General features: G+C 35.8%; 1 protein-coding gene across 10 annotated transcripts in view; it reads left to right on the forward strand.

Annotated features, from left to right (window-relative positions):
- Positions 1-17,808, forward strand: part of ARMC8 (armadillo repeat containing 8) — a 114,887-nt gene that overhangs the window by 43,151 nt on the left and 53,928 nt on the right. For 8 of the 10 annotated variants that reach the window (XM_010363302.2, XM_030934492.1, XM_010363300.2 and 5 more), the window contains 6 exons: positions 5,508-5,588; positions 7,478-7,553; positions 7,650-7,740; positions 9,647-9,707; positions 11,968-12,168; positions 15,585-15,680. In XM_010363302.2, the coding sequence (XP_010361604.1) occupies positions 5,508-5,588; positions 7,478-7,553; positions 7,650-7,740; positions 9,647-9,707; positions 11,968-12,168; positions 15,585-15,680 (606 nt within the window). Of the gene's footprint in view, positions 1-5,507; positions 5,589-7,477; positions 7,554-7,649; positions 7,741-9,646; positions 9,708-11,967; positions 12,169-15,584; positions 17,378-17,808 lie in introns of those variants that run through there. The other 2 variants (XM_030934495.1, XM_010363304.2) reach the window with 2 other exon arrangements.

Raw genomic sequence — 17,808 nt, forward strand, 5'->3', positions numbered from 1 at the left:
TATTATAAAACAATACTGCAAAAAATACCTTGTATATAAGGCATTTTATAAGAAATAAAATTTTGGGGTCAAAGAATATATGTATTTGTAATTTTACCACTTTTTAAAAATAGAGATTATACTACTTTATACTACCAGCAATGTGTGATCATGACTGTTTCCCCTCACCCTTGTTCCCTATTACTGGCAACTGGTTTAAGTGATCTCATATAAGGAGAAATGAGAGATTCTTCTCATTGTTGAGTAAAGTTTCTCTTTCTTTTCCCTTCAGCCTATGAAGTGCCCTTTAGTTTGCTTTATAGATTATATGTTGAATGTATCATTTTTGATAACCATGGGTGATTACTTGAGATCTTTCTTAATTTCTACACATTTTCTAACTTCTAACCAAATAATTATCTTCTGATGATACCATATCATTTATAATACATCCTATCATTTATAATACAAGTTGCAAGTAAGGAGCTTTGGGTACTATAGGAAAGAAGGGATAAGAGAACAGCTGGAAGACACAGGTCTATGCTGTTTTAGAACAGCCTTCCGAATAAATGAAAACTAAATCACCTGGTTCTAGGAAAAGTTTCTACATTGTAATTTAGACATCTAAACCCTCTTCCAAACAAACCCTAGCTGATTAGCACAATCTATTCGGTACTATTTAAGATATTTGTGAAAAAGTTTTGAAGTTTCTCTTCTTGGATTACTTTGACAAAGTGTGGGCTAACTCATAGGAGCAGAGAGATGGAACAATGCCTTAATCTTTTGAGGTGGGCAAAGAAAGGCTTTAAGAAAATGACAGTTTTTTTTGCAACTCACTTGCTTAAAAGGAGCTCGAACCATCAAGGCCTAAAATTTTCCAACAACAAAATGACGTCTTATAGCCAGCCTGGCAAGTTGAGAAAGATGCTCCAGAACTGTATGCCTCATTAAAAATTTTTCAGGGGCTGGGTGCAGTGGCTCACACATGTGATCTCAGCACTTTGAGAGGCCAAGACAGGTGGCTCTCTTGAGCCCAGAAGTTTAAGACCAGTCTGGGCAACATGGCGAAACCCCGTCTCTACAAAAAATATAAAAGAATTAGCCAGGCATGGTGGCGTGTGCCTGTAGTCCCAGCTACCCAAGAGACTGAGGTGCATCAATTGAGCCTAGGTGGCTGAGCCTGCAGTGAACCAGTCATTGCACCACTGCACTTCAGCCTGAGTCACAGAACAAGACCCTGTCTCAAAAAAAAAAAAAAAAAAAAAAATCTATTCCTGAGTGTTCAACAGAGCCCAGCATCTACCAGTCATAACCACAGTAATCCCAAAAGGCTACCGAAAATTGGACATGGAGGAATAACTACATGTTAAATTATTTTAAGCTATGAGAAGTTTTAATAATCCCATTCCTGAAGTTACCTAAATAGCTTTCAGGATTACTCATCAGAAACTTCAGCACTTTAGGGATTGCTCATCTGAAACTTCTCAATGCTGTTTTAGCTGAAATTATAGAGTACCATTAAATCACTATTTTTTTGCTGGAGAGAAACTTAAACTGAGGATAATGATTTAACAGCCAGCCTCATACCACTGACAGAAGGGAAGATGTTATCAGAGAAAGTCACCTTTACTCACCTTTTAATTGGATAAATTAGCATTTGCCCCTGTAATTAAGTAACCACATTTAAATATTCTGAGACATAGCTAGACTTCAAGGAACACTATAGCATTTATAAATCCAGTGACAATAGTAAAAGCCTAAAATAAAATATTAACAACTTTACCAATATACTGACAACATGTATCTTTGAGAACAACTGATCCAATGGTCCATGTATTGTCGTTAAACATAAAACCCTTTTATTTTCATGTTGTTCTTTTTTTGCATATAGGCTAAAAATAAGATAATAGAATTTTAAGATTCGTTTGTAGGGACTCACATTAAGCTAAGATTAAATGACAAAACTTAAAATTACTAATTTGCTTTGGCTGGTATCAGTATTAAATAAATATACATACTTTGGGGAAGGGAAAAGGGGAGAGATCACTAAAGCATTTGTGTTGTAATCTAATCATAATTGTATTTTTGAAAAATTCTCTTTGATTTGTTGAGCAAAAAACACCCAACAGAAATAGTATTTGTTGAAATTCTAACTTCTGAACGATTGCTATTTCTTAAGTATTTACTCAGATTTCTGAGACCTGTTTTTTGGAGTTTAAGACCATGAGAACTAGGCCAGGTGTGATGGCTCGTGCCCATAATCTCAGCACTTTGGGAGGCCTAAGTGAGAGGATCCCTTGAGCTCAGAAGTTCAAGACCAGCCTGGGCAATGTAGTGAGACCCTGTCTCTGGGGGGAAAAAAAAAAAAACACCATGAGGACTTAGGTACTTCCTACCCAGTGGATGCTGCCCCTCACTAACCACCAGGTTCCTGCAGGTTGATTTGGAGAAAGATGAACGAGAGACTGGTAAGTCTCAAATGACAGAGCCTCCTCGCTAGTTGGTTCAGCCACTAATTCCTTCCTTGCAATTGCTTTTTTTTTTTTTTTTTGAGATGGAGTCTTACTCTGTCTTCCAGGCTAGAGTTCTGTGGCGTATCTCGGCTCACTGCAAACTTAGTCTCCTGGGTCCAGACGATTCTCCTGCCACAGCCTCCCGAGTAGCTGGGATTACAGGTGTGCACCACAATACCTGGCTAATTTTCGTTTTCTTTTTTTTTTTTTTTTTTTTTTTTTTTTTTTTTTTAAAGTAGAGATGGGATTTTACCATGTTGGCCAGGCTGGTCTCGAACTTCTGACCTCAAGCCATCTGTACAGGGATTACAGAGCCACCGTGTCTGGCCCCTTACAATTGCTTTTACACAATAGTGTGTACAGCTTCAGAGAGGAGGAAGAACTTCTTTTGCAACAAGTACTTGCTGCCATCTTTGAGGCAAAGAATTTGAGGGAAAAAGTAAAGTGTCTATCAGCACCAGGAAACAATTTTATATAGAGAGAATTGCAGTGTGCTTGATCTTTTCCCCATCCATTGTAAATATAACTTAGAAAGGATATGCCATAATTTATTCAGATCTTAGAAAAAAAGTTACAAGCACATGGGTATACGCTGAAATGATATTAATAGTAAAAGACTGAAAACAATCTAAATGTTTATAGGGTACTAAAGTTTAGAACATTCCTATAATAGAATAAGGCCAACAAATAAATGAGAAAACTCCTTATGTACTGATATGAATGATCTGAGATAAATTGTAAAGGAAGAAAAGGTTTAGAGCAGTGTATATAGTATTCTACCATTTGTATTAAAATGGGGGAAAGAATGTATTTACATATCTGCTGTATATGTATAAAATGTTTTGAAAAATATCTATTAGGTCACCTCAAGGTAGGAGAACAGATTGCAGTTAGAGGTGGAAAAACAATGAGGTGCAGGAGGCTGAGGTAGCACCCTGCCTACTTAGCTTTTGCTAAGCTCTGCCAGTGTCTAAACTGGGTTGTCAAAATTGATCAGGAACTCAAAAAACCTTAGTGTGATGACATAAGCTGAGGCTAATTTTGGCTTATCTTCATGATTTAGTAACTAGGTAAGAAAAAATGGGTCGAATCCTTACGAGACCCCTGTTTTCCTTGGCTCCCCTACTTCAGTCTTCACCACTGTCTTTATAAGCCAAAGACTCCTTTGTTTCAAATGAGACAATGCATGTAAAGTGTTTAGAGCAGTGCCTGGCACTGGTATCCAGTATCCATTAAGTAGTACCTATACTTATAACTGCAGATGAGGTGGGAGGAAAGGGAGCACACTTAAAACCAATGCCCTGAGATTGTCAGTATTTTCAGTTATTACAAAAACAGGTTTGCACCATTCTGGATGGATATGTAACGATAACTATATCACACCATTTTACTCTGGGAATTTATCCTTATAACCTCAGGATCTGTACTGAGATGCAGCTTCAAATAATGTTCAACAGAACACTGCTTATAGCAATAAAACATTAGAAACTACCTAAAATATACAATGGGGGTTTGCATGAGCAAACTGTAGAATACTGTATTGTGATTAAAATTAAGAAACTCAAAATTAGAAAATGTATGGACAGAGAGAAGTTGCTGAGTTTTTTACGGATTCTTTTAATAATACATAAAATATTTGGGGATCGTTACCTATACAGTAGAATATGACAGTTGTGCTATTCAGAAGTATGAATGCTAATTTCCCCACTTCAAATGATGGGTGTTTTGGCTCAAGAAACAACAAGCATCTTCAGGACAGTTGTTACTTGCTTAAATAATGGGTTGGAGAAATTGGTTTGAGAGCGCTTGCTGGACCAGTAACTGGTTTCTTCTGGTGAGGCCAGACTGATAGCCTACCTTTGTGATATTTTTCTCTTCTGAATAATGATAAGCATGAAATATCATTCCTGTGTTGGCTTTAACTGATTTTTCATTAATTGATTGGATAAGGTTGGATATAAAATGAATATGGATATAAAAAGAATTATGGCACATTTGAAGCTTTGCATTAACTTTAGCTTCTGCCACTTTGAAGCTCTTTAGTACATGGATTAGTAGAAAACAGAATTGATTAAAAAAAAAAAAAAACCTTCATTTTCCTATCTCTTTACCTTCTGACTCTTTTAAGAACCAATTTTTTTTTGAGACGGAGTCTCACTCTGTTGCCCAGGCTAGAGTGCAGTGGCATGATCTTGGCTCACTGCAGCCTCCGCCTCCTGGGTTCAAGCAATTCTCCTGCCTCAGCCTCCGGAGTAGCTGGGACTACAGGCACCGCCACCACACCCAGCTAATTTTTGTATTTTTAGTAGAGACAGGATTTTACCATATTAACTAGGATGGTCTTGATCTCCTGACCTCCTGATTTGCCCGCCGCAGCCTCCCAGAGTGCTGGGATTACAGGTGTGAGCCACCTCACCCGGCCGAACCAATGCTTTTAAAAAGAAAAATGAGATAGAAATACGGAAACCAAAACATGTTGTTGTTCGCTTCCCAGTTACAGAGTGTTGTGTTTCCCACTATAGCATTATTCAGACCTCCCTGATGTGTTAAGGTAGGTTAGTCTGTGGTCCAGTGTCTTTTACAATTCATTTTCAGAGTTCCCCTGACTAACTCATCAGTTCTAAGTTGTAAGAATGACTCTGCCACTGTTTCCTGTGGGCATAGGGCAATAATGTGCACATGAAATGCAGAATTCATCGTGGCTCTATTGCTGTGGTGGTATTCTATTTAATAATTGCAGAGGACTTGTGCCAATATAGCTTCTGGGCCCACTTCTTTATTTCTAGGAGGTAGAGAGGCAGCATTTCTAGAACTGAGATGAGTTAAGATATGGTAGTCCCTTGCAGGACTAAACACAGTGTTTATCCTGCTTTTTGAGGTCTGAGTTTATTTAAGCAAAGAGTAACAGAATTCTTTACTGTAGTGAATGTGGTTTTCTACATTTAAGTAAATATGGTTTTATTGAAATGAATCATTGCTCTTCTAAATATATTGTTGTATTCTCTTTTCTTACAGGGGCCAGATCATCAAACAATTTTATTTAACCATGGTGCAGTTCAGAATATTGCTCACCTACTAACCTCACTGTCCTACAAAGTAAGATGTTAAAAATTGTGGCCAGATTTTTATACCTTGTTTGTGATGTCTAGAAAGAGACCCACGTATTTTTATTGCTTCTTTGATAATTGTGATCAAAAGTAGTATTTTATCAGTAAAATGTTATAGGGCATCATTTTAGCTATAGAATGCTCTGAAACATAAAAAAAGGCTGCCCTTGCATCTCTGTGTTTTTTAGAATACAGTTGTACCATGAGTTCTTATTGATTTGCACCCATTAAATAGATTTCAAATCCTTTTTGGGTAGGTACCAGTGCCATGATGCCCGAAGTATAGAAGCAGTGACTTTCTGTATCAAGAAAGACATTTAATTCCATATTTGAGACCTTTATTTAACCACAGTGTCTCAGACTTAGCATATTGCTGCATACACATCAACATTTAAAATGTGTTATGTTGTGTACTTTGAGTTAAAAAGTAAAGAGTTTTCAGACTTACTAGTTAAATTTTCTTTATTGTCTTTTATATATAAAAGTAAGCAGAGTCATATTACCAGGTGTTGAGTTAAAACCTTGGCCGTTCATTGTTGTCCGTCTACACGTTGTAGCAAATATTGACATGTAGTCCTTATTGTGTCACATTAGAGTTGGGTATTGCAGGAGTTTGTTGCAGAACAGGGAAGCAGTCATTTTTGTCTTTTGTCCTCTTGCAGTGACTCCATTCTGCCCTTTTAGTCTTTAAATTTATTTCAGGTAGGGTCTACTGATGTGTATGTTTTCCCTACCTCAGCTATCTAGTTTAGTCTCGGTAAAGAGCTCATAAGGATAGGAATGGGGAGTGGAACTGACTTCAAACTAGCCAGAGGCAGGGGAAATAAATATATACTGAGAGCTACCTCCTCTTTACTGTGCCATGCAGATGCTAAACCAGTCAGCACTTGCACATCAAGAAACAGTTGTTCGGGTGGCTGTTTATTGTTCCTTTACTTCATCTCCTCTAGCTTCATTAATTACCCCAGCTCTTCCTCCATTTCTCCTATCTTTTCTGCACTAGACTTCCTTATTTACTATAATGATATGAAAAACCTACAGGTTGTGGAAAGGGTACTAGTCTGTTAACATTACTCTTCTGCCAGGGTTTGCTGTATTACCAAAGTGCCATTAATATATTCTAGGTTCCTGCTGTGGGCACGTGCTAGTGCTGCAGAGCATTGCCCAGGTGAGGGGCTTCATACCCCTGCTACCTATCCTGTGAGTGCTTGTCAAACTCAGGTTCCACATTAAAATATCATGTGTAGACTCAGGCTTGGAAGTGAGGATTAGATTGGATTAGAATGGAAAGAATTTTTAAAAATACACATCTATTAGGAGCTCCTGGAAATTGTAAACCATATTATATATGGTTAAGAGATTGGGTCCTTGGTATTATCCCAAACCAGTAACCTAGTTCTGAGGAATACTAGCACAATTCATGGGTATTTTAAAAATTAGTGCTTCTTAAATTTTATTGTAACATTGTTTCCTCTCCTTCTGTTCCCTCTCTCCATTCCATGGATAAGAGTACTCTATTTTTTTTTTTTTTTTGCCTTGAGAGGCACTTGGTTATTAATTGTTATTAAGTTCTCTTTGTCTTACCAACTGTATTTTGTGGGTTTTTTTTAACTTTGATTAGAGATTTGTCTAGTTAAATTTAAATTGCTACTTCCTCATTTTTTTCTATTACTTCAAAATTAGTTTTAACTTTTATAGTTAATTTTAACTTACTGTGCTCTTCAGCTATACAGGTGTTATTGTTATGTCTTTGAGGCCTGTTAGTATTTTAAGCAGATTTACATAATTTTTTAGAAGAGTTTAGATTCTGAGACATTAGCATTTGCATTTGCAAAATTAAAATAAATGCATTTTTTGTTTGTTCATTTATTTTTACAGGTTCGAATGCAAGCACTGAAATGTTTCTCAGTTTTAGCTTTTGAAAACCCCCAGGTATCGATGACCCTGGTAAATGGTAGGCTGGAGCTTTCAGTGGCACCTACATGATTTAATTGATGAACTTTGTAGATTTAAAGAATTTCCTTAATCATTGTTGTTTGTTTAATTCTAGTTTTGGTTGATGGAGAATTGTTACCACAGATTTTTGTGAAGATGTTACAGAGGGATAAGCCTATTGAGATGCAGCTCACATCAGCAAAATGGTAAAAGTCAGGACAATGTGGGAAGAAAGACAGTGCTTTATCAATATCTTAGAGTATTTTTGGACAGCCAAATTTGCTTGCTTCCAATCCCCATTTTATTTTGGGATTTTGAAATTTGAAAGTCAGGGTTCCATCCCACATTTTCTTAAATGGATGTGAGTTTTTTATACTCAGCTTATTACTAGTAGTATGCAGAACAGGAACACTCATATAACATTTGAGACTGTCTTCAGAAAATTACTTTATTACATCCTCAAACTGCTGTCCTTGTACTTCAGTTGAAATAATACTGAATTAGATTAAATTTAACCAACCTATACTATGCTAAGTATTAGCCAGGGAACTATAAGATGTAGAAATATGGAATGAGAATTAGTTGAAGTTGATAACCACGGGATGATTTCAGAGAACGTGGCTTCCTCATCTTTCGAGGAAAACACACACACAAACACATGTACACACACACACACACACGCAAATCTTCATAAAGTTGTGATGGTTTATATTTATGCAAAGTGTTTTTTTTCTTTTTTTTCTTTTTTGAGACAGAGTCTCACTCTGTCACCCAGGCTGGAGTGCAGTGGCATGATCTCGGCTCACTGCAACCTCCACCTCCCGGGTTCAAGCAATTCTCCTGCCTCAGCCTCTTCAGTAACTGGGATTACAGGCACATGCCACCACGCCTGGCTAATTTTTGTGTTTTTAGCTGGGGACAGGGTTTCACCATGTTGGTCAGGCTAGTCTCAAACTCCTGACCTTGTTATCCCAAAGTGCTGAGATTACAGGCATGAGCTACCGTGCCTGGCTGCAGAGTTTTTATTAGCACAATTTCTGGCTTATGTAAGCATTCAGTGCATGTTTGGTAATTATCAGTACATGAAATGAATGTGTTGAGCACTTGTTGTGTAGGGTTGTATGCTCAGTTTAATCTTAGTATTTAAGCTGTGGTTCTAATATTTTGGTGAGAATTTGGCATTTTCAATTAATTACTTATGAATTGTTTGATTTTTGTTTGTATTTTTTGCTTGCTTTTTGTCTTTAAAACTGAGCATTTGCCTCTGTCAGTAAGGTAATGTTCTCAAGTAAATGGTTTCAGAAAAACAATATGGTAACAAGCCTCAAGATAATAACAACTACAAATATTTCAGCCCTTTACAATATAAGTAAAATAATTTTACCTATTTGTTTATAACTTGTGGTAGAAGCCAACATGGGATGTTTTAATTTTTTCTCCCATCTTGCTAAAGGAATGTAATCAAAAAGGAAATTCATTAATTTAAATTTCTGAAGCGCTTAATGTTCAGCACCTGCCTAGGAAATACAAATTAATTATATTCTTATTCAAAGGCAGCTTATAATTGTTGTTCATTAGAACCAAATTATTGACTTGTTCCCAAAGCCACTGCTGTTAACCTCTGAATAGTTCATTTCTGATGGATAGCTGTGTTACAAGTTAAATGCCTCTTCTGTGATACTTCTACTGCATTCAGAGTTAGAATATTCCAACCTCACTTCATTTAAACTGAGATAATGTGTTAATCTTATGTTTCATTTTGAACATTTTTCCCTTTTTATTATGGAAAATTCTGAAGTATAAAGAATACAACATGTGCCCAGCACCTAGCCTCAAAATGTGTCCATCATTAGGTTGTTTATTTTTAAAACTATTTGGTAGGTTTTTGTTTTGTATTTTTAATAGCTGGCTTACCATCTGTATTTGTCAGTTAGTTTTCTTTGACTGTTAAATTGACTGAACCTCCAAAAAGCGAATAGTCAAAATCTTCACTCTCAAGATAAGTGATATTATTTGGTTTTCGATTTTTTAATAAAATCTTAAAGTTAAATAATTTTTCATGTAAAGCTTTAAACTCCAAGCAAAAACTTATTTTCTGCTGTCTTATTCCAGTTTAACTTACATGTGTAGAGCTGGAGCAATTCGGACAGATGATAACTGTATTGTATTAAAGGTAAGCTAATTAATTATCTTTAAAATGTGAAAATTAACCAGTTATGTGTTAAATATCAGTATTGATATTCATATTTCATTTTACACATTTATCATTATGGTATGTGTGCATGGCATAGAATAATATTAAAAGACCATGCTTTCTTTTCATTGGATGTCATACAGTTTTTAAAAATTGATTTTAGATGTGTTTTGAAAGTCAGCGTGAAATAATTCTTTCATTGTCACAGCCTTTTCATTTTATGGTAATTAGGAGGATGTGGAAATTGTAAAAATGTACAATTCACGTGAAATAGAAAATATATTTTGTTCTTGATTGTCATTAAATTTGTATTACAGTTTTAGAGGCAGTTTGCTATTTTTGCAGAAAAAGACTATATCATTCTCATAGCTGATAATCAAAAGGCATAATGAAAGACAATAAGTAGATGACACATGAAAATAAGCATTGTCATTGTGATATGTCATATACAACTTGAATTTAGAAAAACCTAGAGAAAAGACCAGCCCTAAAAGTCCTAAAACCTGGGATTCTGGTTTTAGCACTTCCACCTCTGACTGAACATCCTTTATTCTTTTGATGCCTCAGACTCCAGATTATGAAAATTGAAGCAATAATTCCTGCTCATCTATGCCACAGGGTTACTGTGAGGATGGCAATATATTAAATACATTAAAATATTTTATTAGCTATAAAAAATTAAGTATAAATACATTGATCATGTGTCATTTGATAAATATGAGATCTCACATTATGATTGTCCAAAAGGTGATCCCAAGGATAAAAGAGCACAAAGAAAACTAATATTTGCTTTAGTCTTTGAGGAAGACAATTAATTTAATGAGATCTGAACACTCCCTAAGTAGACAACTCTGCATAGAGTGCCACGGCCTTCCATAGCAATTATCTTGATTTATTTACTTCTTTAACCTTCCTCTTTTTCTGCATTGGTAAAATGTTAGTAGTATATTCTTCACGTAGTAGTCATGAGCATTAAATAAAATAATTCATGAATTTATGGTATCAATAAATATTAGTAACTAGTAATGTTAGGGAAAAAAGAATAGGGCCTTCCCCTTGGAAACCTAGGGTTGAATTGTAAAGCTACCCTAATAGGAAATTAGTAGTGAATGATAAAGTGCCAAGCTCTGTGGTAAAAGATTTAATAGAAACTTATATATAAAAGAGCAAAGCACAGTTGCCTACAGTATTTGAGGAAGACTTTCTATAATAATTACATTTCAATTTCTACTTCCACATTGTCGTTTCAAGTGGATCCATCAGGCTTAGAAATAGTAAATGTCATTCGACACCAGCCTGGTCAACCTGGTGAATCCCCATCTCTACTAAAAATACAAAAATTAGCCGGGTGTGGTGGTGAGCGCCTGTAATCCCAGCTACTCAGAAGGCTGAGGAAGGGGAATTGCTTGAATCCAGGAGGCAGAGGTTGCAGTGAGCCGAGATCGCGCCATTGCACTCCAGCCTGGGTGACAGAGCAAGACTCCGTCTCAAAAAAAAAAAAAAAAAAGGAAAAAGAAATAGTAAATGTCTGGAATATTTTTATTGAGAACCTAATGTAGATAAGTTACCAAAACCATTGCCAAGATTTTTGAGGGACCTCAGAAGTAAAATTGGACTCGTGGATACCACTACTAATTCCAGCAAGTTCTTGGGAGAAAACCTAGCAACTGTGAATGATACGTTTCACTCACATTATAGTAGAACTGGTGGAATCTGAGTAATGGTAAGATCACTGCAGTTTTAAAGCTGTATTTTGTTTTGGCAACTGTAGGTATGGCTCCCCAAACCAAAAAATAAACCGTATTACTCACTAATGAAGAGATAGCATACTTTTCCTAAGGCAAAATCATTCCTGATTAAACTGCTGGGTCTCTTTTAGGTAAATAAAGAAATAGATGGGGCAGAACCATCAGACATGATTTGTTAGGGATTCTTAAATGTCTTTTACAAAGTTGTACAATAGAACTTGTCTTACCGGTCCCAAAAGCCTAATTAGAATTTGTTTTAATATACTTTGATGTGTGAGTAGAGTTTAATGTGCCAGTACAAATGATTAATCTGTACTGAATTTTGCTTGTTTTTGCACTTAAAAAAAATCTTTTATGCTCTGGAAGTCAGTAAAGGAAATATTTGATCACAAACATTACTCCTGATAAAAGCTATTGAGTTGATTCAGTCACTATATGCTTAAGCTTTTACCTTTACCAAAAAGCAAATAATTAATCTCACTACCTTTCAGACATTACCTTGTTTGGTTCGAATGTGCAGTAAGGAGAGATTACTAGAGGAGAGAGTTGAAGGAGCTGAGACACTTGCCTATCTGATTGAACCAGATGTTGAGCTACAGAGAATCGCTAGCATAACTGATCACCTCATTGCCATGCTTGCTGATTATTTCAAGTATCCCAGCTCAGTGAGTGCCATCACTGATATTAAAAGGGTATGTTATTTTCCTTTTTTAGCAACTCAAGGGAGATTTTTTAGTTTTTCTTATTGTTCACAGTTTTGAACCAATTGATAACTACAGTTCAAAGCCCTTTTAAATAAAGGATCTTTTATCTTTGTTAACATAGATAATATTGCTTTGTAAGTTTTTGAATCCAAGTTGTTTAATGTTTATTGTCAGGAAGTTTTTACTGAGCAGATAAGCAGTAAAGAAAATTGCATCCTGACTCCCAACTAAACCTCAAAAGTAGTGGATTCTCCAAGCTGGGTATTGACATAACTGTATAGTCTTATTCTTGGTCATGGAATCATCTCTTTTTATATTCTCATTCTTTAGGTCAGGAGTAATCTTTTTGTTACAGGAGACTAAGTTGTCCCATGTTACTTTCCATCACAGTCTTTCTGTTTTGTTGCCTTTCCTTATCTTCTCTTTTTTCCAGTTTCATACTGTGCTTTGGACCTGCTAGTGATAACTAAAGCATCATTTAATCTCGAATTTGGTACCAAAAAGTCCAAATTGTGCTTTTTCTGAAAAATCTAAGTTCCTTAGAATACATAGATATTTATTTTGACTTGTTGCGTCTCGGCCTATTTGCCTTATCCATTTCTTTAAGCATAGGCCATGAACATTCTGTAAGAGAAAGTTTATTCAAGGAGGTTGTGGTAGAGGGAACATTGCCTCTTAATTAGTAACCAGTACTGTTTCATGAATGTAACTGTATTTTTCATGCCAGTGGTTCCAATGGTAGCTGTTCTTTTGACCTCTCCCTCATGCTTTTGAATTTCAAAAAACCCCATCTGGTAGGCAGTTGTTCATTTGGCATTTAACATTGAAAATAAAGCAGACTATTAAGGGTATATCTTTACTCTCTTTTTTTTTTTTTTTTTTTTTTTTTTTGAGACGGAGTCTCGCTCTGTCGCCCAGGCTGGAGTGCAGTGGCCGGATCTCAGCTCACTGCAAGCTCCGCCTCCCAGGTTTACGCCATTCTCCTGCCTCAGCCTCCCGAGTAGCTGGGACTACAAGCGCCCGCCACCTCGCCCGGCTAGTTTTTTATATTTTTTTAGTAGAGACGGGGTTTCACCGGGTTAGCCAGGATGGTCTCGATCTCCTGACCTTGTGATCCGCCCGTCTCGGCCTCCCAGAGTGCTGGGATTACAGGCTTGAGCCACCGCGCCCGGCCATATCTTTACTCTCTTAAGAAGAGCCTAAAATAACCTTCATTGGTATTTGCGTTAGTAATGTACTCCACCCTCTGGGTATTAAACTTATGTGTCTGCTCTTCTTTCAGTAGTGGTGTTTTTCCAGTAGAAGTGATTGGTTACATACATTTAACCAGTTGCCTTGTCTGTTTTCCTTCTGGTCATTTTTTCACACTGACACTGTATCTCACCAATACAAAGATACATGGGTAACCCTTAACTACTGCCTCATGAACACCCTGAGTTGACCACCCAGGAAGGCAAATAAAATGTCTTGATGGCCATGAGAGTAAGGAAACATAATTTTGAGAACATGTAGCCTATGCATATGCAAATCATTTATCTAGTACGTAGATTATCCCTTCTATTAGTTTTTCCATTTCATTTCCATCAGTAAAACTGTAACAACAATAATCCTTAAAAATGACTTCCTAATACCAAACTTAAGTAATAGTTTGTTTTGTCATCTTTATTTTTGATGATGGATTATCCAGTGTCTGACCCCAAAAGTATAGACACTAGACCCAGAAAGAGAAATCTTCACATATTAATAGATTTGGGATTTTCATGATATATTAGTTCAAGTCAGTATTATATCTTAATTTATGACTAGAACGTAGTTAAGGCTTTTAGATACTTTTAGAACTTATCAAAGTGAGTATTCTGTATTGGGAAGTTGTTCCTATAATCCATCAGTGTCTGCTTTGAACAAAAGTTTTGGAGCTATTAAGAATTGCCTTCAGAGCCACCCCAAATTATATATATATATATGTAAAAAATATATATATAGTCTTTTGCTTTTTGTGGAATTTTTTGTTACCTATGTTATATTACCCAACTGAATTTCTCCATCTTCACGCACAGTCAGTGACAACTAAAATTCTCCTCATTGATCAAGCTATACCACTGTCAGTGTTTTCTAGCTAATAATACCAGTTAGCTCTTTAGGAAGTTTCAAAAGAGGATCTCAGAATGTTATGAACAACACCTACATCATCGAATGAGTGAACCTTTCCAAAGTAACTTCTTTGGGGAAAGTGTTATTCATTTGGATGATTACATTGAGGCTTTTAGTTATGAGATTATTTATACTATTGGTAGACTTTGTATAGTTACTTGGTTATAGTCAGTCATTGAAAGTATCCTGAAAATATGCTTCTATTTTACTTTTACAGTAGTTTGGTGATCAGGTTTATAGAAGAGTTGATAATTAGTTATGCATGTTTAAAGATAACATTATTTACTTCATGCTGATAATTTTGATGATGTTCTTGAAAAAACCCATACCCAACATAAATCTCAGATAACTGTAATGATGGTAATGGTTACCATAGTATATAGTTTGTTAAGCGTTTTCACAATGGGTTTTCTTTTTCTAAAAGCTTTTTATTTTTTAAATTTTTATTTATTTATTTGTGAAGTGGAGTCTCGCTCTGTTGCCCAGGCTAGAGTGCAGTGGCATGATCTCGGGCTCACTACAACCTCTGCCGCCTGGGTTCACGCCATTCTCCCGTCTCAGCCTCCCTAGTAGCTGGGACTACAGGCATCCGCCACCACGCCTGGCTCATTTTTTTGTATTTTTAGTAGAGACGGGGTTTTACCGTGTTAGCCAGGATGGTCTTGATCTCCTGACCTCGTGATCTGCCCGACTCGGCCTCCCAAAGTGCTGGGATTACAGGCATGAGCCACCGCGTCCGGCCTCTAAAAGCTTTTTAAATGCCAAAATTAGGCCAGCACTACTCTTAATATTTCAGAAAGTTAGAGAAAACCTCCTAAAGACGTTGTTGTGATATTATTCAGGTTATCAGCTGTAGTCCAGGGGCTAGAGAAGTCTAGGTGTGCCTTCTTTTGAAGGAGAACATTTCAAAGAGCTGCTGCAAGCAAGCGTTAGTGCCACTAAAGCTACGATTTAGGAACACTGAATTTTTCAGAGTCAGAGATTCACAATGGTTTTTCATATATCAGTGTCAAATGTAGTGTTCACTTTTAGATAGAAGCATACTGTGTGCATTTTAGGTCACATTGATACAAACACTGCAAGGTCTCAGTCCTATGTGAACAGAATCCAAAAATAACTGGGAAATGTAGTTAATGACTGGGAAATTCACTAAAATCTAAAAGTTGTTAACTTTTTTTTCCTTCAAGTCAGTTAGTGTTATTGAAAGTTTAATTTATGGACTGAGTTGGAACATATCCTTTTTTTCCCCATAGCTTGATCATGATTTAAAACATGCTCACGAACTCCGCCAGGCTGCATTCAAGCTCTATGCCTCTCTTGGAGCAAATGATGAAGACATCCGGAAGAAGGTGAGTCTGGGAGAGGGGCGTCCCCCAGTCCTGACAGCCAGCAGGCAGGGAGTGACGTCAACCTGAAAGTCGTGGTGAAGAGCACTAACAGTGACTGTTTGATATTAAAGCAGAGTGACTAAAGGCATAATTGAAGAATGAATGGGACCCGGATTTGGGGGGTTGTTTGTTTGTTTTTAGAACATAGAGTGGCATGGCCGTGCTGGAATGACAAATAACTGGTGTGCATTTTTTGTGTCATTAATATGAATTATTATGTTGCACATTTTTGCATGTGTTCTGATAAAAATCAATTCTAGCACTGTGAAGCTTCAGACACCTTGAAAGTCCTAACATTAGAATTGTAAATGTTATTTATGGAAATACCTTCCAATGCTATTGAGAAATTCAAATCTCTATTGTATATTGTTCTTTGATATGTGGCTTAGTTTTATGTTTTGATTTTTTTTGCTACTGTGCAAGTTTAATGTGAATAAAATCTTTGTGGAATGATGATTTTATGTTTAGTGAGTGGTCATCTGAATTTTCCAGCTCCCCAGAAAATGTATGCACTGGTATAGCACCCTTATGTTACTAAAGCCTAGTCTTACACTGAACTCATATTCTTGATGAGAATACTTCTTGATGAGGAGTATAGTGGTAAGTAAGCTCTGACTTGGCTGTCTCCACAAACCAAAAAGCTGGAACTTACCGCTCAAAAACATATATAACCCAATAAATTCTACACAAGGCTTTCAGGACCATCCGACAGCAAAACCACATGTTCTGTCTTGAGGAGCCATAGCAGAAAGAGCAGATTACTCATTATTTACTGAACATGATGATTTATTAAATCTGCCCATCTGCGTTAGTATTTTAAGGAGCACTGTGAGAGAAATCACAAAGTATTAGAGTTTATCATGATTCAGATAAGTTCTTCAGGCCTGTAGAAAGAGGAGTATGGAACAACCTTACATTTGTTGAAATAACTTGAAAAGGAACCACTTCCTGAAGAAACTGAAGTAATAGCAATAAGATTCGATGTGTGAGTAGCTTTGATTTAAAATCAATGCACAAAGCACAACTAATAAATTGAATGTTTCCATGTACCTCACTTTATTTCAGTTAAGATATTTTGACTTGAAGTGTTTTTAGTATATCCCTATGAAAATCATTTTTGGTACATCTAAGTTTTCATTTATAAACTTTTATTTCAAAGCAAACATACTAATGATATGATACATATATGATTTATGGATGTTGATGCTAATGTTCAGTTTAGGTATGTGGTGTATTGCAAGGAGAGAGGCTTTTATAACAATAGATTTGAACATTTTTAAAAAATTGGACTATATAACTTAAATACACAATTATTTGGTTTGGGATGGTTATTAGGGCCCATTAGAAACAGGAGAAGTATTTTACCCATTCTTAAAACTCTAAAAAGCCATCTCATGGACTGAAAGGTAGATAGACAGATAGACCACAATGGGAAATAGGATGTCCATTTGTACTTCTTTGTACTTTTTTGTTAATAAACTGTTGTTTTGGAATTAATGGCTTAATTTGTGATATCATGTTCTAGAAATATTTGCAACATGACAGTCTAATCAGTAGTCTATTAAAACTTGTATTCATAATGTGTATAATTTCCTGGTAAGGCTAACTCCTGATCATTTCTGTAGAAAGATGACAAATAAAGAAAAAGTTATAATTATTAATTATAGTTTTTTGTGTGGTAAAGCAAAGATACTGTGATATGTAATGGGGATTATATAGCATTTTAAGGAAGATATTTAATTTCTGGGAAATTAAGTGTTTGAATAATTTATAGTTCATAGTAACTACTAAAGAGAGAAATTGTAAAATGGAAACTATAAAGTAATTTTGTGATAAAATCTACTTGAAGACTGGCCATAGGAGTGGAAACATTTTATTTTCAGTGTATAAAAAATGATAAATGGTAACACTTTTGAGTGCATTTCTATTTCCTTTTTTGTTGTTGAAATAATTATTTGAGTAGATTTTTGTTTACTTTCTCCATGAAATATTTATTTCTTATTTATACTTATGTCTTATGAACTTGACTGTATTTTTTGTGTAGATCCTTAAAAGTACAATGTTTATTGTTTGATTTTTTAAAATGCAA

The sequence above is a fragment of the Rhinopithecus roxellana genome, chromosome 1 (genome assembly GCF_007565055.1).
Source record: "Rhinopithecus roxellana isolate Shanxi Qingling chromosome 1, ASM756505v1, whole genome shotgun sequence".
NCBI classification, from domain to species: Eukaryota; Metazoa; Chordata; class Mammalia; order Primates; family Cercopithecidae; genus Rhinopithecus; species Rhinopithecus roxellana.